At 47.8% G+C, this 22,412-nt stretch overlaps 2 protein-coding genes across 29 annotated transcripts in view; both read right to left on the bottom strand.

Moving 5' to 3' along the window:
- Positions 1 to 820: 820 nt before the first annotated feature.
- STAC3 (SH3 and cysteine rich domain 3) lies at positions 821 to 7,707 on the bottom strand. Of its 4 annotated transcripts, none has more exons than XM_070409926.1 (12): positions 7,621 to 7,707; positions 6,863 to 6,926; positions 6,319 to 6,586; positions 5,990 to 6,087; positions 5,718 to 5,781; positions 4,754 to 4,851; positions 2,427 to 2,493; positions 2,196 to 2,245; positions 1,832 to 1,917; positions 1,604 to 1,655; positions 1,450 to 1,527; positions 821 to 1,210 (listed from the first exon to the last, which is right to left on the bottom strand). In XM_070409926.1, the coding sequence occupies exons 2-12, from the start codon at positions 6,923 to 6,925 to the stop codon at positions 1,112 to 1,114; spliced, it is 1,023 nt and encodes a 340-aa protein (XP_070266027.1). In that variant the 5' UTR covers position 6,926; positions 7,621 to 7,707; the 3' UTR covers positions 821 to 1,111. The 4 variants fall into 4 exon arrangements, with proteins under 4 accessions (XP_070266027.1, XP_070266026.1, XP_070266028.1 ...); XM_070409925.1 differs by having other exon boundaries at positions 822 to 1,210; positions 1,390 to 1,527; XM_070409927.1 differs by lacking the exon at positions 6,863 to 6,926 and having other exon boundaries at positions 823 to 1,210; positions 1,390 to 1,527.
- Positions 7,708 to 9,685: 1,978 nt separating this feature from the next.
- R3HDM2 (R3H domain containing 2) overlaps positions 9,686 to 22,412 on the bottom strand; it is a 183,195-nt gene continuing 170,468 nt past the window's right edge. For 24 of the 25 annotated variants that reach the window (XM_070409921.1, XM_070409907.1, XM_070409908.1 and 21 more), the window contains 7 exons: positions 22,203 to 22,357; positions 20,691 to 20,791; positions 14,382 to 14,551; positions 13,858 to 14,005; positions 11,987 to 12,084; positions 11,558 to 11,642; positions 9,686 to 10,711 (listed from right to left, as the gene is read on the bottom strand). In XM_070409921.1, coding sequence (XP_070266022.1) covers positions 10,371 to 10,711; positions 11,558 to 11,642; positions 11,987 to 12,084; positions 13,858 to 14,005; positions 14,382 to 14,551; positions 20,691 to 20,791; positions 22,203 to 22,357 — 1,098 coding nt within the window. In that variant the 3' untranslated portion in view covers positions 9,686 to 10,370. The remainder of the gene's footprint in view (positions 10,712 to 11,557; positions 11,643 to 11,986; positions 12,085 to 13,857; positions 14,006 to 14,381; positions 14,552 to 20,690; positions 20,792 to 22,202; positions 22,358 to 22,412) is intronic. The other variant, XM_070409900.1, reaches the window with a different exon arrangement.

Genomic DNA, 22,412 nt, shown 5'->3' with positions numbered 1-22,412 from the left:
GCTGACTCCACTCCAGCGACCACCCCAGGCTGCCTCTCACTGGTCCACTCCCAGGTCCCTACCCTCCTCCTTCAGCTCCCTTCCCTACACCTTCCCGCTCCCTGCCACCTGCCACCCTGACCAAGGCCGATATATTTGCATGTCTACATATGCAAATGAAAACATTTGCATACGGCGCGCCGCAGGGGGGTTCTCCGCGCGAGCCCTTTAGCTGTCTGCCCAGCGCCCTCTCACTTGGTACCTGTCAGGGCTGGGGCGGGGCCGCGCGGGAGGGGTTAAGCCCCCGGGCCTTGCTCGCTGGGTTCCCGGAGGACTTGAGGAAGTGTTGCCATGGAGACGGCACGCACCCCACTCCCTCCCAGACCCAGGGTCTCCGGCTCCTTGTCTCTGGTTCTCTCCTCTCCCCACCATCTCGGCCCCCATCCCTCGCTCTCCAACCGAGATCTTGCATCGCCCCCTGGCGGCCCAGCTCGGCACTGAGCCAGGTTTCGAAATGTAAGGCGCTGTCCGCGGCTAAATCGCCAAAAGCTAGGGGGACCTACCCTGCAACCAGATCCTGTTCCTAGCCCCAGCGGCGCGGGTGCGGGGACCCCGCCTGGCTCTTTTCTTTACTGACTACAGAGGCCTCCCCTAGCGGACGCACTGTCTCCCCACCTCCCACCGGCCTCAGCCCTGGTGGGTTTCAGGTTACCCGATGGTAGCAAAATGTGACTGTTGGGAAGGATTTTCTACCACTTCGTAGGCCCTCTCTTCCCTCCTCGGCCCCAAGTTAAAGAACAAACTTTTCTAACTTTTGTCAAAACTTTAATAAATTCACAACATTCAACAGTTCGCCTCCCACCCACCCCCGCAACCCAGGGCGCCTCCTAGTGGAAACGCAATTTTTTTCCAGCTCTCAAAGGCTGTTCTAGGCACCAGTATCCGACGGCATAGCCCAGGGAGGAGGGCGGGAACCAGTCCCTTCCCAGGAGCCCCGTCTCGCTCTGGCGGGCCTTCCCGCTCCTCCCTGACTCAGCAGTAGAGTTGCTTCCACTCCATTTCCTCTCCAGCTTCCACTGGGCCTGCAGCACCCGGCCCGGGTCTCTCCCGCCAGCAGGCGCCGGCTGCACACCTAAATCTCCTCCAGGAAGTCGGTGGGGAACAGCCCCACCTTGCGGCCAGTGTAGACCTTGACGTAGCCGCCAGCTTCATCTCCTTTCTGCACCACGATCTAGGATTAAAGGATTAGGGAGGAGAGAAATCAAGGGAAAACAGTTGTAGAGGAGAGCAGGGGAGCCCGGAGTTACGGAGGCCTTTCCTAGTGTCATTAATGGAGTGTAGTGTGCAGAGGAGCCTCCCGGCTGGGGTTGGGTTGGGGCACCAGAGCTACTGGTCTTTTTTTTCTTTAACCTGGTCCTTCTTGAGGGTGATCTGTCCTATTTCGCGATTCCCCACGAAGGATCTTGTTACCCGGTGCACACGTTCTCCAGACCGGACCCGAATGATGAAGTTTGGAGGGAAAAATCCAACTTTCTCCCCTATTTTCCCCTAGAGAAGATGGTAGGGAGAATCAGCCTTTTAAACTCAACCCATGTCCCACCCTACCCTCAGTCATTTCTCTTACCCGCCACCACTCCTCATTGGAATCATCAATGACCGTGATCTTCTCTCCAGGCCTGGCAGGGAAAGGGAGGGGCCTCTGAGGTTTAGGGGCCTTCCTATCCGGTCCCTTGGCTGTACCCAGGTCCAGCCTCAATAAGCTCCAAGCCCTGAGCATCCCCTTCCCCTCTTTCCTTTCCCAGAGGGAGCTGGGCTCCCAGTCTACCCCCACCCCAATCTTAAGGCCTCTCACGGGAAATCCAGGTCGTCCTTCTCCAGGGCTTTGAACCGATAGAGAGCCACAAAGTAATGAGACTGCTGGAAGCCAGGCTGCTTGTGCTGGGGGTGAAAGGGGGTGATGAGTCTCAGGGCTCCTCTGTCCCACATTGAGGGGCAGGAGACCAAGGCAGGAGCATTCTCCAGACACACTCCATTCCAACTCTCCCAGGTCCCTGAACTAAGAGGAATGCATTAGTTGTGTGTGTGTAAGGTGGTGGAGAAGGCCGGTTAAGGGTAATGGGAACGCAGGGCAGTCTGCGCCCTTGCTGAGGTCGCGAGTGGCGTCAGACTGGGTTGGGAAAAGGACTGGGCTCCATGCAGGGAGAAAGGAGTCTCACTTTGTCATCAGGTGTCTTCTTTTCAGCCTTCTTATCCCCTTCAGGGTTTCCTGGGATGAGAAACACCAGCCAATTGTCTCTGGTTCCTGGAGGGTAGCCCTCATCCTCTTACCCTTCTGTTATGGGGCCTCCTTTCTCTCCAAACCTGGTGTACCCTTTACTGTCCTTTCCCGCTGCCATTGCTGAGCCCGACCGCCTCCATCTCTGTGGATGGAGGTGGGAGCCACTCACCATTCTGGGCTTTGCCTCCCTCTGGTCTGGCCGAGTCTGGCTCCTCTTCCATCATGGCTGCTAGAGGCTGGAGGGTGCACCAGAGTTAGGAAGATGCTGTCTGGGGAACCCAGGCTTGCCCTGGCTCTCCAGTCAGGACAGAGGCTAATAGGATCGCAGGGTTGGAAGGAGCCTTGGAGAAAATATCTATTCAATCACCTGCCTAATGCAGAGACTTTCTCTAAAACATCCTGGCAGGTGGGCCACCCACATTGTGCTTGAATGTAGCTAATGACAGGGAACTCACCACCTTTCAAAATAAGCCCATGCAATTTATTTATAGGATGTTTCCCCATATTAAACCTATGCCAGTCTCCCTGTAACTATTAGTCATTGGCCTGATTTGCCTTCTGGAGAAATATAGAACCAATATAGTCCCTTTAAAGATCTGAGGACATGTCAGCACATGTCCTTCCTGCCTTTTTTTTTTCTCTGATTATTCTCAGACCCTTCAAATCATTCCCCAAGATCCCAGTTCTATGACCTTTACTATAATGTCTGTCCTTAAAAATACTTCAGTGTATAAGAGAAAAATGGGCAGCACAGCTTTTACAATTCCCTTAAGAAAACAGTACCCGAATGTGCTAGCCTTTCTGCAAGCAGCCAAATCACAGTGTTAGTGCCTTACAGTCATAGCTCCCTCCATAGAAATCCCTAATTTGCACCCAACTTCCATATCAACTACTTTGAAGTCAGATTTCTAGTTCTGTTTTTGTGCAGTTGATTTGTTGTTGTTGTATGTGTGTGTGTGTTTTGTTTTTGGGTTTTTTTTTCTTTTTGATTCAAGAACAGATATATACATTTTTCCTTACAAAATTTCAAATGATTAGTGCTGGGCCTTTTTCTAGTCTATAAGATTTCTGAATATATTATTTAGTATATGTTTTTCCTTCTGTGTTTCCCACAACCTTGATGGGTACACCATTTATATCTTCATTTGCACCAGTGAGAAAAATGTTCATAGGTGAGGACCAAAGACAAAATCATGTTATGAGCCATCAGAAATCTTCCTGTAGGTGTACACTCCCTAAAGCAGTGGTTCTCAACCTTCTGGCCCTTTAAATACAGTTCCTCATGTTGTGACCCAACCATAAAATTATTTTCGTTGCTACTTCATAACTCTAATGTTGCTACTGTTATGAATCGTAATGTAAATATCTGATATGCAGGATGATCTTAGGTGACCCCTGTGAAAGGGTCATTCGACAGCCAAAGGGGTCGCGACCCACAGGTTGAGAACCGCTGCCCTAAAGGACCAGGGTCCTTTGGGTACTATCATTCAGTCAATTTTAGGATTCCATCTAACCGTAACTGTTATCTACATTAGTCCATCCTGGTTGTCCAGAAAGATATGAGGATATGCTAACAAACCCCTTGCTGAACTGAATGCATCTATGGCATTATGACTCTAGTAATCTATATATATATATATAAAAGCCTAAGGGACCAAATGACTGAACTGAATGACTGGTCGCTATGACATGCACTAACCACCAGGGGGCAGGCACTCAATGCAGGAGCTACCCCCTGGTGATCAGTGCACTCCCACAGTGGGAGCGCCACCCAGCTGACCAACGGGCGCCAGATGCCGGGCTCATGGCTGGCGAGCGCAGCTGCCACGGTGTGAGCCTGTCCTGCCTCCACAGACGCGCTGAGTGGTGGCAGGTGCAGCAGGGCAGGGATGAGCGGGAGCAGCACCTGGCCCGGGCTCAGGCTCCTACTCAGCCACCTGCCACTTCGTGCACTACTACATCCTTCAGGGGATGTCAAAACCAGCAGTCTGACATGCCCCCAGGGGTCCCGGATTGCACGAGGGCACAGCACAGGCTGAGGGACACCACCAGTGCACAAATCCGTGCACCGGGCCTCTAGTCCTATTATAAAAGGAAATGAAGCTACTTTTGGCCACTAGCTTTGTGCCTCAGTTACCTCATCTATAGAATAAATGGGTCAGACCAGACGATCTTCATGGACCCTTGTATGACTCTAGAATTACCGGCAAATTCTGTTCCCTGAATCCAAAAGCACAGCTCTTGCCTCTGTTGTCTAGCAATGCCAGGGGTCCCGGGCCTTCAGTTGGTTATAGTGACTAATCTGACAGTTTCACAAGAGAGTTCCTGGAGAAAATGCATGCTATGGCAGGAGTTCTTAACCTGAGGCCCTCTGAAATTGCATGCAAAAATCTGTCTGTTGGGTTATGTGCAATTTTAGGGGAAAGGGATCCCTAGCTTTTTTCAGCTTTTCAGAGAGGAGATATGGGGTCTCTGGAAGGGAGGTATGGTGCTCACATTTTTCTTATCTGCCTGTCCTTTCTTCCGTTCTTTGTTTGCCATGATCACCCCAGTGCGCAGTGTTTCAAACACAGGGTCATTACGATTTGCAGCAGCTGGTGGGAATGGGAGAGAAAGAAGACATTACTGGGGAGGCAGGGAAAGGCTTGGAGGAAAGAGAGACCTCCTAAGTAAGGGAGAGGTGGGATTGAATGGACACGTGTGTGTGTGTGTGTGTGTGTGTGTGTGTGTGTAGGATCAGGGAAGTTGTCATCTGGGCATACCTGGATCATCAATCTATAAAGAGCTCTAAAAACATCACTGGAAATGTAATGTAATGGAGAAAAATATTTACCAGCACTCCTTCCAGGCAGAGCATTCATTATATGATGTTGGAAAGTCCACTTTACTAAGTTGCTTGGGCGTCGGGGAATGCTCGGAATTCCCATTCTCCTTCTCAGGAGAGTGGTCCTTTAACTGCTGGCTTTTTTTGTCCCACTGAGTGGCATGTACAAGCAGGGGTGTTTGTACCAGCGGACCCTTCTTTTTACACCCACACTTCTCACAGAATTTAGCTTCACTTCAACATAAATGTTAAGGGTTGCTAAACTATGAATCTGCCCAGGATGTCCATAGCTCTGGGTCTGGCCTTAAGTGTGGCATTCTTCTGTAACAAGGATGAGTACAGTCGAGAATCCTTGTTCACTTAGAATGGTTTTGCATATGCAGAGCAGATTTTGATGAAGATTCCATCTTGGCTCTGCCTCTTGCTAGCTGTGTGGAGACCTAGCTAAATCTTATCTCCCTCAGCTATCAAAGAGGGGAATATCGACTCTGCATCCAAGGTGGCTAAACTATAGGTTGAGAGTGAACCATGGGATGGAGAATCTTTCTGTTTCGGGATTTGGTTTCTAAATCTAAAGGTGTGCTGGAACCATCTCTAAACTTGCCCATTCCCTCCGGTTCCATGTGAGTCACTTACAGACACTAGCGTACTGCTGGTTGCTGTAGAGTGGGGAGCTGTAGGCCCGATGAAAACCAGGGGGCTGTAGGGTAGGATGGAAAGCATCAGAAAGAGCAAGGCAGGACCCAGAACCCCATCTCTCTCATGAGTGCTCACCCCTTTTTGAAGTAAGAGATGGGCTGAGAAAGAAAAAGCAGGGATATGGAGGGGGTGACCTGAGGAGAGACTGGCAAGGGTGTAGCTGGCAACATGTCCCCTCTCTATTTTCTTGCTCCCCAAAGCCTACTCACAATCTTGCCGAAGCATCTCTGCATCTCCACGTAGGACTGACAGTGTTCGTGGATGTTGGTTTTGCAGTTCTTACAGCGAAGCCCAAATTTGTTGTTGACTTGGGAGAGGGGAGAACATTTGGGTGAGGTTCCTGCTTCCCTTTCCCTTTGTACCATTGCTGCTACTACAGCGCTTAGGTTCCTTTTCTGTGTGCGACCCCACACCCTCAGTCTCTAACAGTTATTTCCTTAAAGTCAAATCTTGCCACAGCCTGTCTGCTACACCCTAAACCCTTTCCCAGTCCCCTGCCTTCAACGTCACATGCTCTCTCCTTCCCTTCATGACTCACGCACAATCATCCGGGCACAGACATCACAGAACTTGGGCTTCTTGAAGAAATGATCTTTGAATTTGTGGGGCTTATCATTGACAAGCTTAGGAGGTTCTGGGGGTGGCTCCTCCTCCTCCTCCTCTTCTTCCTCCTCTTCCTCATAGATGTAGTAGATGGGCCCACCCCCAGCTCCCACTGCCTCCCCATTAGCCTGGGGCTCTGGGGGAAGCTCCATCTCCTTTGTCCCAGCAGACTCCTTCCTGAATAACTGCTTCAGCCGCTGTAGCTGAGGGGAAGGGAGGAGGAATGAAGGAAACCCAATGTTAAAAGAATTGTCATGCTCTCTAGACTAGGTAAAGCTGAAGCTCACTAGACATTTAGCTAGCTTGGGGCAAGGGGCACACCCCAGGATTAGGGGGTGGGTATTAGGGCTGCAGATGCTGGCAGGCATTCTAACAATAGAGGAGTCGCATACAAGTGAGATCAATTCAAGCACCTTTTTTCAAGTGCTGCAATGGCTTCCCAAGTTCCCCACACCCAGTGGTCAGAGGCCCTGACTCACCCCACTTTGCCGAGTCTCTGCTGGGGAGGGCTTAGGGGACTCCAGCACCTTCTTTTCTGTCATCCTGCAAGAGGTTGGACCCCACTATGACATCTAATCCCTGACTGCCATTCTCCCTCCCTTATTTCTGTCCCTTTATAGTAGGGTGGTCCTTGAAGGGGAGGTTTTGGGAGAAATTTGGTTAGGGATCTTTTCACAGAGCTTATGAATAGGAAGATTCCATGGAGGTCCAGAGAAAAGCCCAACAGACTGAAGAACTTCCCCACTAGTTCCTCAAACCAAAACCCATCCATCCATTCTGAGGTGCAACCCCCAAATTTGTAGCCCCAATACAGTCAGTACTCAAGACTGCCTGGTTTAGGTATTTGTTTCTCCTGGGAATCTATGGGCAGTAGAGATATGACACACATCTTCCCAGATCTCCTTTTATCAGGAGGTTGATGTGTGGAGGGATGGGCTGGGGCATTTGTTCTCCCTACTTCTTTCTTGAGCCCTGGGGGCCTAGTGCCTAGTTCCCAGCTTGCCTCAGGCCTCAGCTATTTTAAGTTTTCAGAGTAATAGGAGCCTTTCCTTCCCTTACTACTCCCTTCCCTTGACCCCACTCCAATCCTAGCTCTTTATCCTGAAGTAGAATAATTTCACTCCTAAAACCTAAACTACTCCTAGACAAGAGAGATGAAGAAGCTGAATAGACTATGGATTGGGGAGGTTGGGGAGAGCAGTCCTGGAAGTGGAAAGAGGATGAAGAGGCAACTCACGTTTGGGATTCCCTGTCAGTTCAGTCTGTGGAGGGAAGAGGGAGCCCCTGCGGTCTTGACGGTAGCACTGGAGGAAGACTGGTCCTCTTCCTTGGGGGCTAAGCCCCCCAGTATCCTCTGAACTCACACCAGCCACCCAGACGGTATTTGTAGACCTAGCGTCTTGCCTTGGTGTCAGAGCTGGAATGACAGGGCTAGAGTGAAGTGGACAGCTGAGTGACACAGCTGACATAGAGAAATTGGATACGGGGAGGCCTGGACCCTAACTCCTCCCACCTCCCAGAGCTGCTGTTCCCTAGTTTCTCATCTGTGGTGTGCAGGTCAGTACAGGGTAAATTCAGGAGGGGACAGTGTTCATGCTGTATACTCATTTGGGTGATTCTAGATGACTGCAGGTAAAGATTGATTATGAACAGCTTTTCAATCCTCTTTCTCCGAGGTCCAAACATCTCCCCAATTCTACCTCCCTGGACCTGCTTTAGGAATTAGGCCTTCTACTTCCCAGCCATTCTTTTTGTCGCCATGTGTCTTTATACCATCAAGTACAGATTTAAACTCAAACCTTTAGAATGGAAAATTTGAATTTTCACAGCTGTCCTATTGGCCAGACTAGATTGCTTTCTTCTCTGTGGGAAGTTGGAGGGGTACCTTCCTGCCATCTTGTCAGGGAGTGAAGAACATGTGTATAGCTCTGTTCTCTCCAGCTGTCCCCAGAGGCATCTTCCCCCCTATTCCTCTAAAATCTTGTCCTCAGGGTGAAGGGACTTCTATTTTAAAAAGCCAGGCTGGGGGACTCTGGGGGAGTGAGGGTCTAATGATCAGGTACAGATGGCCTCCACAATGGACAGAAGGCAGTAATAGCTGCCACCCAGGGGTTTTTTATCACCTGCAAGTAATATCCCCTGAGAACTGCAAACTCTTGGAGGTGGTAGGATGCCAGGCCTCCCACTCCGAGTCATTTTGATTCCGATTCCATCTCCCTCCTCGGATGCCCCAGGGTACGAACTGATGGGTCAGTGAGTTATCAGGCATTCTTATCTCAGGCACGCAGCCTTCTCCTGCCCTGTGTGACACAGCTGAAAAAGGAGATACCGCCATCTCAGAGGAGAGCAATTTGAAGGTGACAGTATAGTGCCATTTTATCCCTTGTATCTGTACAAGTAAAGGGTTATGTTGAAGGTTGGGTTAGACAAGCTTCGGAGGAGCCTAGCTAGAGAGACACTGCTACCCAGACCCAAGAGATTTCCAGGGCAACGTTCTTCGTCATTTCCATTTTTTTCCTCCTTTAATGGGTGGGTGAGATTGAAAGGGGGCTGCTGGATGTTCTGGGTATATGGGCTCTTTAATGACTCTGGTCTGACAGGTTGAACAACAGACTAGCTCTGAGAAGCCTCAGAGGAAAAGCTCCACCTTGCAGGCAGGTGACTTCGGCTCTTCACCTTTCTTCAGCTGCATAGCAGGGATGGCTGAGCACACCTGGTGTCTTGGTACTGCAAGTTTAACTGATGTAACTTTTATTGTAAGAAACATCTACTTCTGTTCCTGCCAGGAAGAACCCAATCGACTGGGTTTAGGATTAAAGAAAGGCCCAAGCCTTCCACCCCTGAAGTTTTCAGCAGATTGGATGGGCAGGTAAGAGGCCAGCATTCAACCCAGTTCTGGACCCCACTTACCCCTCTGCAGCTCAGCCTCAGGGAACCTAAATGAGCGTCACAGAATTAACAGAGTGGAAGGAACCTCAGAGGCCACCCAGCCAGTCAAGTCTCTCAGGCTCCTGATAAGGACTCAGAGCTGCAGAGCTGAGAAGTGCTATCCCTGATGAACCACAGGTAGTGGCAGAGTTGGGAGAGCTCAGAACCAAGGTCCCAGTAGAGACTCAGCCACTTATCAGAATTCTGTGAGGAGGAGGCTGGGACACAGGGAATAGTGTTAAGAATGTATGTGTTCATATGCTAGAAAGGCCATCCAAACCCACATCAAATCACTCCCACTCTGCGGCTGTACCTACCCAGGGCCTCCAACCGCTACCCACACCAGGGCAACAAAAGAGAAACAGGGACTGACGTCCAATTGACAGATTTTTTTTATATTTAAAAACAAAATCAACCTTCCCCCAAGTAACCCCCCAAACAAACAAAAAATCAGATTAAATAAAATTTACAGTGAATATACCTAGCAAACATCTGTATGTGCAATTAAATACTGTGTCTGTTACTGCGGCACAAACCTCAAACAAACAATATACAAGTGTTCTGGGGGGGTAGGGGGAGGCCCCAGTTTTAACTTTGTAGGGCTTCGGGTGACAAGATGGGGAAAGTGAGAAGAAAGGGAAATCAATTTCATTTTTCTTAATTCTTTCCATATAAATATATTCATAAAGACCAAAAATGAAAAGGGAGCTTGGGATGGTAAGGAAATTAGGAGAAGAGGGGAGTGTAGAACCCTCCCAATTCTACCTGACCAAAAAATATGAAAGAAATTCATTTCATGGTGGGAGAAGAGATAAAAAATGATAGAAGAGGTTGGGAAAGGAGGGGGTAGCAGAGGGAGGCCAACCAGGGAAAGAGGGGGCCCACGGAGGGAATAAGGAGTCCAGCGCCAGTGTGTCTGTCTCTGTTTCTATCTTCATCCCTACTGTCTTAGGCTCCAGTTTAGTGTCTGTCGCCTTCCTTTCTCCCTCTGTCCATGGTCTGCCAGGGAGTTATCCACCTTGCCCCCACCCCTGCTGTGCGAGTCCCTTCCCCTCATATTTACTGGGAGCTGGCTCGCTCCAGGATCCTCAGGTCATAGTTCTTTTTGGCCACTCGAAGTTTGAAGCGACTCACGGAGTTGTTGAGGCGAAGGGAGGCATTTTGGGCAGCCAGGGGGCTGGGAAACACAGCCACGATGGTGTACAAGGCAGCAAGGTCTGCATGGCGACCATTCTCAGCAGTCCCACTACTGTCCCCCCCGCCCCCAGCAGGCAGCCCCTGAGCATCCTTGAGCCACTGGATCTTGGCGCCGGACATGGCGAGCTGAGTGAAGAGTTTGTCCGCCTCCGTACGAGTGATGCCCTCAGGAAGATCTGTCACCTCCAGCACCCGCCCCAGGACTGGAAAGAGAGGAAAGAGGACATTGTGAGAGGGTTAGAATAGGAAGGACTGAACAGTGACCCAGCAGAGAAGTATTCGGTTGACCAAGTCTACATACAATGTCCTCAAAAGCCGGGCCTTTCCCACTTAGCCCTTTCCTCCTTCTCCAGTCAACCCAATTCCCCACCATCCTGATGCTGATCAAGGCAACTAGAAGAAACTAGGAAAACTTCCTCTTCAGCCCAGAGAGGTAGGCAAGAAGAGACTGTTCTCTCATGGAGCTGTTACTGTGAAGGAAGTATGGCTTCTGCTGATGTTCTTTCACGAAGTCAAAGCCTGACCTGAAATATGTCCCACAGATCCCTTCCCAGAGGCTAGCCCAAACAGAGTCTCCATTATCACCCAGGGAAGTCAGTTTCCCCTCCTTTCCTTTTTGGCAAACTGCTCCAAATGGGGGAAATCCCGAGAGATCTGTAGACCTAGTATGGAAGGCCTGCAGGAGGAGAGTCACTCCCCCATATTCTCTTGTCAATCTTCTCTTCAATTGGGTATAGGACTACCAAAGGTAGACATCCTAGATTAAAGTCAGGACCACTCCCAGAAGACTCTCAGTTAATAACAGGCCCAACAACCCCCAGCACTGTGTTATTCCCAATTTTTTGGGGAATCATTTTCCCAGGATCTGGAATAGTTTGGTAAGGAGAACAAAAATACTTCACTTCTCTAGCTTCTCCTTGTTCTTAGTACAAAGGGCTCCCATTTCCACTCTCCTCCCTAAGCTGGCTTTTCCCAGGCATCCTGGGCTGATAATGTAGGCCTGGAGGGCTGAGCACAGTCTCTTGGGGATTCAGCATCCTGTCACTCACCGACATCTGTCATCCCCAGGTCAGTGGAGGCAGATTTGAGTGCTTGTCTCTTACTCCGGTTTCCATGCTTCAATCCACTCTGTCCCTTCAACATGGAAAGATAATGCTCATTCTGGGTTGATAACATTGATTGCCTTGCATCCCAATGTCTGTCTGAGAGATTAAGGAGCAGCACCCAAACCTGAGGACCCCAACCCACCAGGCAGTCAGATTGGCCAGCAAGTGGCCACTGAGAAACAAAGAGACCCCCCTCTTGACACTGGAGTGGGGTGGGAAGAATGGGTGCTGGAGTGGGCCCCTCCTACTCTGTCCATTCTCCCTGTTTTGTCTCCCTTGTCTACCCTGCTGTTGAGGTGGATGGCTCAGAGACAGGAGCCTGGATGAGAAGGGGTGTCTGATGGTCCTAAGGCTGATGGGGGACACCCTCACCTGGTGCACTGTGTAAGTCGACTGGCCATGGAGCAAAGGAGGGCAGATGGACAGATTGTACTGTAATGGCTGGCCCAAGAGGGAGTAGCGCCCATCACCTAGGAAGGAAGAGCAGATAGTTTTCTGGGAGTTTGAACTTTATGGTATGATTTTTATAAGATTTCAGGGGGCTTTGGAGATAGATACTGTTTCTACTTTTTCTATTATAGGAGTGCCCATATGACTGATTTAAGAGTTGTCTCTCTCCTAAATCGCTTGGGTCTCAGCTGTATCTCAGACAAATGGGGCTATTAGGTTCCATCATCCTTCAAGGGTTTTGTCTACTGTAGACAAAAGGTCCTGGAGGAAACCTATAGACCCTTATGAATGTGTTTCATTTCTTTTTTTTAAAATATATTTTTATTGATTTCAGAGAGGAAGGGAGAGGGAGAGAGAGATAGAAACATCAATGATGAGAGAAATCATTGAATGACTGTCTCCTGCACACACCCCTGCCCCCTTTACTGGGGATTGAGCCCCCAACCCAGGCATGTGCCCTTAACTGGAATTGAACCTGCAACCTTTCAGTCTGCAGGCTGACACTTTATCCACTGAGCCAAACCAGCCAGGGCATGTTTTTCATTTCTTATATAGATTCTCCCCACCCCTTATCCAGGGATAAATTTTCTGTCTCATGTCAGCATACAGTGTAGCAGGCAAGAGTACAGACTTGGAGTCAGACTGCTTAGGTTCATATCCTGGCTCTGTTACTGAAAATGGAATGTTGGGTATGTTTTCCCCTCATTAATATTGTTGGGAAGGTTAAATGAATATAAGAAATGTAAAGCACTTACAGCAATGCATGATACATACTTAGCACTACTAGTGTTAGCTATTATTGTTGGTAAATATATTTTAGAGCACTTTAAAGTTTTTAAACTACATTCTCATCTTATTTTTATACTGTTTGTGACAACCAAGGCAGAAAGCAGATAAGATTATTCCCATCATATTTGTGATTAAGGCTATTCTATGGATTAGAAAACTAATCCATAGAATTGAGGTCTGGTTCCAAGTTTAAGTAACATGTTCAACATCACAAAGCTACTTATTTAAATATGAAGCCAAGTCTTTCAACTCAAACCCAGCATTCCCTCTTCTAAAACTATGCTGTGTCTGACGCAGCCCATACTCCCAGGCCTCAGACTCAGTATTGAGGGGTTGAACTCTTTCGTTCATTAGAAGGTTCAGTGAGTTCTGGCTAGTGTGGCTCAGTTGGTTGAGTGTCATCCCATGCACCAAGAGGTCGCAGGTTTGATTCTGGTCAAGGGCACATGCCTGGATTGTGGGCTCGATCCCCAGTGGGGGACTTGCAGGAGGCAGCCGATCCATGATTCTCTCTCATCATGGATGTTTCTATCTCTCTCTCCCTCTTCTTTCCTTTCTGAAATCAATAAAAATATATTTAAAAAAAATAAAATAAAGAGGGGCAAGTGTCCTTGGTCTAAAGAGGGATGTTAAAATAAGAGTTGGCTCTCTCTGGCCGGGTGGCTTGGTTGGTTGGAGTGTCGTCTTGTACACCAAATGGTTGTGGTTTTGACCCCTGTCGGGGTACATGCAGGAGGCAGCCAATTGATGTTTCTCTCTTACATTGATGTTGCTTGCTCTCTCTCTCTGTCTCCCCTCCTCCCCCCCACCCCCCGGCGCCCCCAAGTCAATACATATATCCTTTGGTGAAGATTAAAAACAAAACAAAAAAAAGAGTTGGCTCCCAGAATTGGACGACCAGCCACACTGGCTCCCTGCCTGTTGCTACCCTCTCAATCTCTCCACTTGGGAATGGGATGTGAAGGGGAAATCTGACAGCAGTCAGCACTAATCTGACTCCTTACCCTGTGCTGGACCTCCGGGCCGGGGGAACTGTGTAAGGACGGGAAGGGGACTGAGTCCTGTGCAGACACTGCTGAGGCTGGTGACAGGAGAGGGTGCTGGAGACTGGGTAGGAGATGTGACAGGGCTGCTATTCATTTGTGTGTTGGCCTGTGGGAGAAAAGAGCACACATCACATAAACACTAAACATTACTCTCTGGATGTTATTTCTATGGCTTGGCTTAAATTCACTTGCCTCAGGAAACTTTTCTTGTTGAACTCTGCCAAAGTCAGGCTGCTCTTTCAAACTGCCCTCTTAGTCCCTAATTAGTATGTATTATTTTAGTATCTACTTTTTGAAATACCATTTTAAGTATCCTCTTAGCATTTTCAAGTGTGTGTCCCATCTGCCATCTTAGGTCCTCGGTGCTTTGAAATAAGGTGCTCTCCTCTATGTCTTGTGATTTTCCCCAAAAAGAGGCTGCTCAGTCAATGACAAAGATTACTCTCTGACAAGAATCTGGTCACCTCCTTGCCAGGACTCACCTGCGGGCTACTGTCAGGGTTGTACAGGTCTCCAGGTTTCTGTCCCCGCTGGTCCATGCTGTAGTATTTACAGTGACTCCACTGGACCATGGATGGGTTCTGGGGAGACTGGGGTCCATTAGGGACATTCAGCTGCATGACCACCACACCTGGTCCAGAAGGTGACACTCCTGAGTGGAGGAAGAAATCAATTGGTTCTGAATTCAAATTATATTTTGGCCTGTCAGCCTACTGTGAGCGGGGAAGCTAGTAAACAAATCCACCAACTCTCTTCACGGTCACTTAAACTGTGTCCTGCCAGGAATCTGAGATAGCTGCTGATTTGGTTTCTGACTCCTTCTCCCTAAACCAGTGGCAATTTGAGTGGAAGGGACATAAGTCCCAGATGCCAATGCTTTCCTGGCCTTTACCTGGTGAGGGGCAGAAAACTGCACTATTCTGTCAAGGTTGGGTGTTACCAAATGCCTGAGTTAGATTGCTCAAACATCTGGGCACAGCACAGGTCCCAGTCTGGCACTGGGGCCAGAACTGTAGGCACGTGCAGGCTTTCCTGGTAATAGCTGTAGATAAGCCAGCAATCTCTGGTTGTTCTGGAGAAGATGAATGCACTCAGCTTTACTAAGCCAGATCCAAAAGGTACTTTTGGGGCAAGGGTGGGATGAGTTGGAAACATTTTAAGCAGCGATGTATGTCATATTCAGGAAATGGCAAACAATTCAAGGTGCTGAGGCACATGGGCTATGTAGGGGAAGTAGTAGGAGATGAGATACGTTTATTTATTCAGCAAACATTTATTGAACATTTACTATGTACCTATGTTCCTATGCTTGGCACGGGGTGTATAGCAAACAAAACGGGTTCCTGATCCTAGTGGTTAGAGCACTGGCCTGCAGACTGAAGCGTTCCAGGTTCTATTCTAGTCAAGGGCATGTACCTCGTTGCAGGCTTGATCCTCAGCCCTGGTCAGGGCATGTGGGAAGCAACCAATTGATGTGTCTGTCTCACATGGATGCTTCTCTCTCTCTGTCTTTCCCTCTCCCTTCTACTCTCTAAAAATCAATGGAAAAAATATCCTCAGGTGAGGAATAACAACAACAACAAAACAAGCAAACAAAAAACTGGTTCCTGCTCTCATGGAATGGACAGTCTATTAGGGAGTCAGACAGTTAAGAGTTTAAAGCACATTCTGGTGAGGGTCTTTATCCTGTAGGGCTGGGCACAGGACCTGTGCTTCCGAGAGCTAACTCAAGTGGCTGAATGTAAGATGGCTAAAGGGAGGGAGACACTAGTGGCAGGAAGACTAGTTAGGAACCTCTGCAAACCAAATGAGGAGGTTTGGAATCAGGCAGTGACAGCAGGAATGGAGTGGGAGGGTCAGATCCTCTCTGAAGGGGTTTCACTGACAGGTTCAGGTGACTGGCTGGATATGATCCTGAGGTTTTAGCACAGGCAACCATGGATAGCCTAACCTTCTCACAGGCTGAGGAGAAGAAAGGGCTCAATGAGGAGGAACATTAAGTCTTGAATCTTCATGGTGAAAAGCAGGGTAAGGGGTCAAGGAGCAATTTGATAGACAGTCCCTGCTGGGAGGGACGGGAAAGAGCTCTGCTTCCCCAGGGGGAATTGTCCAGTGTGCGGGTTTGCTCTTGACCTCACAGGATGTATTTCTGTAGAAGACAGGCTAAGTCCATGTGTATGTGGTGGTAGAGAAATGGGACTGAGGCTTGCTCGCTCAAAAACCTGCTGCAATGCTGCAGCTGTCATGGCTCGGTGCTCTGGGGTTGCCACTGCCATCGCCATCACATTGCTTCCTGTGATGGGAAATGTGCAGCCTCTGCCCTGGGCACCAGTCCTGCTGGGAAGTAAGTGTGATTGCTTTTCTCAGGTAGCACCAGTCAAAGGAAAGGAAAAGAAACAGCAGGAGGCCTGAGAGCAGTTCAGGAGACACAGCATCTGTTGAATCCTATTCCCCAGTCAATTTGTGCCCCCTGCCCAGGGTTCATCTAATCAAAGAGCACAAATACTCAGAGGGACAGGCTGGCACCTCCCATTTCTTGCCAAGTGGGACAGGGTCATCAGCACGGCTTGTAGAACCACAGGAAAATTGCACAGCTGTGGAATGTCAGACATTTAAGAACTCCTCCCGCCCTGGCCGGTTTGGCTCAGTGGAGCGTCAGCCTGTGGACTGAAGGGTCCCAGGTTCGATTCCGGTCAAGGGCATGTACCTTGATTGCGGGCACATCCCCAGTGGGAGGTGTGTAGGAGGCAGCTGATCGATGTTTCTCTCTCATCGATGTTTCTAACTCTCTATCCCTCTCCCTTCCTCTCTGTAAAAAATCAGTAAAATATATTAAAAAGAAAAAAAAAAAAGAACTCCTCCCTTACTCTAGTTGGTTTGGGCATTTTATTTCCCTGTCCTAAGAGCCCCACCTGCTCCAACATCTTCTACCAACAAAATTGCAATTGACCTTATTCAAACATCTCATTGCTACCTGAGGGGGCCAAGGTAAAAATAATCAAATCTAGGGCTTTTCTGGAAGGCAGTTCATAATCTGAGCCTAATGCCCTGGGTCAGGAAAGAATGGAGGATGTGTGAGTGTGTAGGATGTGAGCATATACAAGGTGGTGAAAGCTCTTTCTAATTGCAACATGTAGCCATAGGACCTATTAGGTGGCTCAATGGGAGTGGAAAAGAGAATGAAGTCCTGGTATTATTTTCTCTGATTCCCAACAAAAACACAGCTAGGGTGATCAGTCACAGCTTCAGCCCTCCCCACAGTGAGTCTTTCCCCTCCTTCCCTGCTGGCCTGCAGCATTGTTCCTTCACTCAGCCGAGGACACAGAGCACTACTTGGCTGATGAGCTGATTTTTATGCTTCTTTTTCTCAAGCCCAAAGCAAGTGGCATCCGTTAGCAGCTGAACTGTCGCTACTTTCTTAATGGACATGGCGATAACTCCCCCTCTCCCCGGCCCCCCGCCAAAAAAAAACCCCACCTCACGGCCCAGTGACAGCACTTCTATATAATCAGATTGGAGGAAGAAGCCAGTGTTGGAGTGGGAAGGGGGAGAAGGGCGTTGAATAAGGAAATCAATTTCAGCTTGAAAGCTCTGAAAGGAGAGGGGACGTGTGAATGGCTCTTTAAGTGGCATCATTAAACCTGGGCAGAAAGGTCGATTGGGCAGAGCAAACCACATAAATACAAACAGATGACATTTATGTCTGGCAGAATTGGTTTTTGTTTAGTTGGTTTTTTTGAAATCACTGAGGTAGAAGACTGATAAGGCTTCTTCCTTACCACCAGGAAATCAAATCTATGGACAGGAATGGTGAGAGAAATAAAATCCAAAGCATCTTTCCAAAATTACAGAATAGAATACAACAGTATCTGGTCTTTTTTCCTTTTTTGGTGGGGGAGAGGGATTTCTTCAGGGAGTGAGAGAGAAAACAGTCTCAGCCTTGGTAAACCCTCAGCCACAAAGCGAGCCAGTGAGTATGTGGGAGGCTATGTCTGTCTGTGCCTCGCCTGGCCACGCTGCTGTGTCACTGTGAGTGGGAGTCTGGGTACAGGTCTCACTGCCATTTTATGTCTGTGTGCGTCTTCCCCAGACTAGCATCTCTGTAGAAACCTTAAGAGACTTGCAAGCCATCATTTTAGTGGAAAGAAAGTTGATTCCTGGGGTTATAGTTATGTCTAAGATCATAGTGGAGGAATTAAGATCCAGGCCTGGGGGTAAATTGGGCAACTACAAAAATGTATTAATAAACCAGAACAGTTGTTCCAGGAACAGTCAACCCTAATCCCTGCCTTTATTTTTGGAAAAGTGACCATGTTGCTTCATGGGAGAAGGGCGGGTAACTGTCCTCTGAAGGTGACATAGAGCCCTTGTGGGCTATGCAGGTCTTCTATCCTCCCAGTAAAGGGTAAAACGGAAAGGAAGACAGAAGAGGTACTTTTATTCCACTTCCTCTTAGATTTTTATGAGCAGGGATTGAAGACTTTTAAAATCAGTGGTATTGTGAATATGGTCTCTTAGATGTGGGTGGAACAGAGGGTCCTATCATCTAGGAAAATCCAGAAGCCTAGGATCAAGCAGGGAAGAAAAGAATTATAACAGAAAATTCTGAAGAAGCAAGGGAACTAGATGATAAAGTGGGTTTCCTCCATTTCTATTGATTAGGGAAGAACCTGATCACCTCCTTCCAATCCCAGCCCAGATCTCTAAGTGCTGCCAACTTTCAGAATAGCTGTTTCAGTTTATTTAGCCCAGCATCAGATCCAGAGGAGGTAATGAAAAATTCTTTCACCTGGTTTGTTTCATATTCAAAGACCTTATATTTGAAGATGAACAGATATATAATCATAGAGACCCAATAGATATACTGATACCAGCAAGGATAGTATATACATATGCACACATTTACTTTTAACAAATAAGAGAGAAAATGCCCTGTGGTATCAAGCACCACCAAAGGCTACAGTGGTTCTTGGAGCTGGTTTCTACAGTTTCCATACCCTGATGGGAATGTCAAGGTCAAGTGCTCCTGGGGATACTAGGAGAAACAGCTAGAGAGACCAATCCTATATAATAAAAGCCCAATATGCTAAGTGTCTGGTCATCCATTCACTCAATCAAAGCATAATATGCTAATGATATGCTAAGGCCGCTCAACAGCTCGCTATGATGTGCATTGACCACCAGGGGGCAGACGCTCAGACCGGTAGGTTAGCTTGCTGCTGGGGTCCAGCCCATCGGAACTGAGAGAGATGGGCCAGACACATCCTGGAGCCCTCCTGCAGTCCCTCCCCAGCTGGTCAACCTCCCGCGTCCCTCCTCAGCCCCAATTGTGCACCCGTGGGGTCCCTCGGCCTGGCCTGCACCCTCTTGCAATCCAGGACACCTCGGGGGATGTCGGAGAACCAGTTTCAGCCCGATCCTGCTGGCCAGGCCAAGGGACCCCACTGGTGCACGAATTTGTGCACCAGGCCTCTAGTAATATAATAAAAGGTAAGGGCTGTTGAATTTAAAATCTCTCAGCCTGTGAGAGATCCATGTTTGGTCTGGAAAAAGTCATTGCTCCTTGAAGGTAACAACTGATTCTGTCTTATGAGCAAAATTAATTCTGGAATCCACTCTCCAGAACCTAACATGAGTATAAAATATGTTATGTGAAAAATAGTACATTTCTAAATGGAGAAATTGGCAAAAATATCTCCCTCTCCCCAGCAGAGGGCACTGTGATATTCCCACAATAGAAGTACATTAAGACCTCCTGCCTTCCAGAACCCCTTAAGTTTCTTTAACTGCAGTGTAAAACTATGTTAGGGTGGGATGAAAGGGAAAGAAACAAGGGCAGCTGCACTTAGTGTACTGGGGGAGTTCTTGGCAAAGGCAGACAGTGAAAGGCTGCATGACACAAGCCTGTTCACCTGGGAGAGTACAGAAGCCTGTTGAAAATGTGTTATTGAGAATGCAGCATAGGATGTAGAAATTCAAAAGACCAAAGTTCAAGTTCTAGGACTGTGACTTTAGGCAAGTCATTTATCCTTTCAGGCTTAAATTTCCCCTTCATGAAGTTGTAGTAAGAATTAAAATGATAAAATGTAGCCCTAGCTGGTTTGGCTCACTGGATAGAGCGTCGGCCTGGGGACTGAAGGGTCCCAGGTTCGATTCCAGTCAAGGGCATGTACCTTGGTTGCAGGCACATCCCCAGTAGGGGGTGTGCAGGAGGCAGCTGATCGATGTTTCTCTCTCATCGATGTTTCTGACTCTCTATCCCTCTCCCTTCCTCTCTGTAAAAAATCAATAAAATATATTTAAAAAAAAAATAAAATGATAAAATGTATGTGATCACATACAAAAAACTCCTAAACAAATCTAAGATACGACTTAAAAAGCATTTTAACAGCCTTGCTCACACTCCCAAGAGGGGGAAAAAAAAGCTGTCATAGAAAGAATTCGTGTAGGAGACAGAGGTAAGTACTTCATGTCTCAAACGCATGTGGTAAATGTAATGGTGAGTTCAGAAAAAGGAAAATAAAACAAAATACGAAGGAAAGAAACAATGAACCCAATCAGACTTGTGGCTGCCCAGGGATGGGGCAACCAACCTCACCTTTCTTGAGAGGTCAACTTCAGCACCCCTGGAAAACACCAGCCAGGATTTTGGCCTTTCTTCCTGATGGGGTCACACCATCCCTGAACTCTCTCTACCCTTCCCAGATCTAGAGTAGCAAAGTGCCCAAGACCACTCCCCCCCCGCCTGCCTCCCTCCGGCCTCCCAGCCCCGGCAATTTTTATCATCTTACCTGAGAACTGCTGTGGCATCTGTGGTGGGCTGCAGGGAGAGGGAGACTGAGGCATCTGGTACTGCTCAGAGCCAGGAGGCTGCAGAAATCCCACAGAAGGGCTGGGGAAATAGAAAAGAGAGGAGTGGTAAAGAGGTAGAGGGAGGAACACAGCTCATGGCAAACAGCTGCTGCTGCCTGGGCCTCCCCTATGGGACGCAGAGGCAGCTCCAAGCCATTTCCAAACCAATTTGCCATGCAATTTCTAAAATCACTAATCAGTTCAAAGTTAATTATATATATTTGTACTTGATCATCTTTCAATTAGGAAGCTGCTAATCAGTGCTACAGATGGAATGTCAGTGACACATGCTCTTCCTAACAGTGTGGAAACACCAGATACATACATGTGCATACATGCACACAACACAAATACACGCACACTCTGATAAACATAATAGACACACAGACAAAGAGAGTGCCAGAGACAGATATACAGTGCAAGAGAGAGATGGGTAAGAAAGAACTATGGAGATGTATGATTTAGGATATTTACACAATGGCAAACACAGATAGTCACCTGAAGACAAACAGGGAAAAACCCCCATGAAGCTCAAGACAACAGGAGACATACATATAAAAGACATAAAGAAACATATACACACTGAGAGAGACACACAGAGATACCTGCAAGTAGGCCCAGACTTGAGTTCTAGTTCCAGCTCTGCTTTTAACTAGTTGTATGACTTTGGGTAAGTTCCTTAATATCCCTAGCTAGAACTTCTTCATTTATTAAAAAAAGGGAGAGCCCAGCTGGTGTGCGTCATAGGTTGAGTGTTGACCTATGAACTGGAAGGTCGAGGTTAGATTCCCGGTCAGGGCACAGGCTGTGGACTTGATCCCCAGAATGGGGTGTGCAGGAGGCAGCCGATCGATGATTATCTCATCGTTGATATTTCTGTCTCTCTCTCCCTCTCCCTTCCTCTCTGAAATCAGTAAAACAGTATTTTTAAAAAAGGGAGAAAAATAAAACAAGGGACGTGGACTAGATATTTCTAAGGTACTTTCTACCTCTAAAATTATATCAGCTATGGTCTATCCTAAGATACATATAAATAGACCATGTGAGATTCATCCATGGATATAAACAGAGGTATACAGAAAATTTTATATATATATATATATATATATTTTTTTTTTAATTTTTTTTTCTTTTCTCCAAATTGCTTCTTTTAATGATGAGCAATCTCTATCCCATAGTTCTGAATCTCACTGATTAGGAAAATAAAAAATGGGAAATCATAAAGCCTCAGTCTCTGAAGCAGGAATTTTTTCTGCTAATGTGCTCTTATGGATATGTCAAATCAATGAGGACAAAAGGAGAATGAACTCATTCATATTCTACTAGCTTTAGGGCACTACTGGGATCTCTACCCCTGCCTTTCTTTTCTTAGGTCAGTGAAAACAAAAGCATGGTGCAGCCATTGCCGATGGTCTATGAGAGATGTGTCTGGATTTTCGGGGAGTCCTTACCTCGTACCGTTCTGCTGAGCCGCAGGGATCATGCTGTAGTACACTGGCACCCCTCCCGCCGGGAGAGCCCCTTGCACAGATTGGCTTGCAGGGACCAGCATGGGTTGCTGGAAAGGCGGCTGGACCACATTTTGCGAATCATTACCCACTGGGACCTGAGTGGAGATGAGAAGAGAATGACCACTCGCACTTCCAATGAGTTCATTCAAG

The sequence above is a fragment of the Myotis yumanensis genome, unplaced genomic scaffold (genome assembly GCF_028538775.1).
Source record: "Myotis yumanensis isolate MYYU_CA2020_CCGP unplaced genomic scaffold, mMyoYum1.0.hap1 SCAF_3, whole genome shotgun sequence".
Taxonomy (NCBI): Eukaryota; Metazoa; Chordata; class Mammalia; order Chiroptera; family Vespertilionidae; genus Myotis; species Myotis yumanensis.
This window is presented reverse-complemented; position numbering and strand designations above follow the sequence as displayed.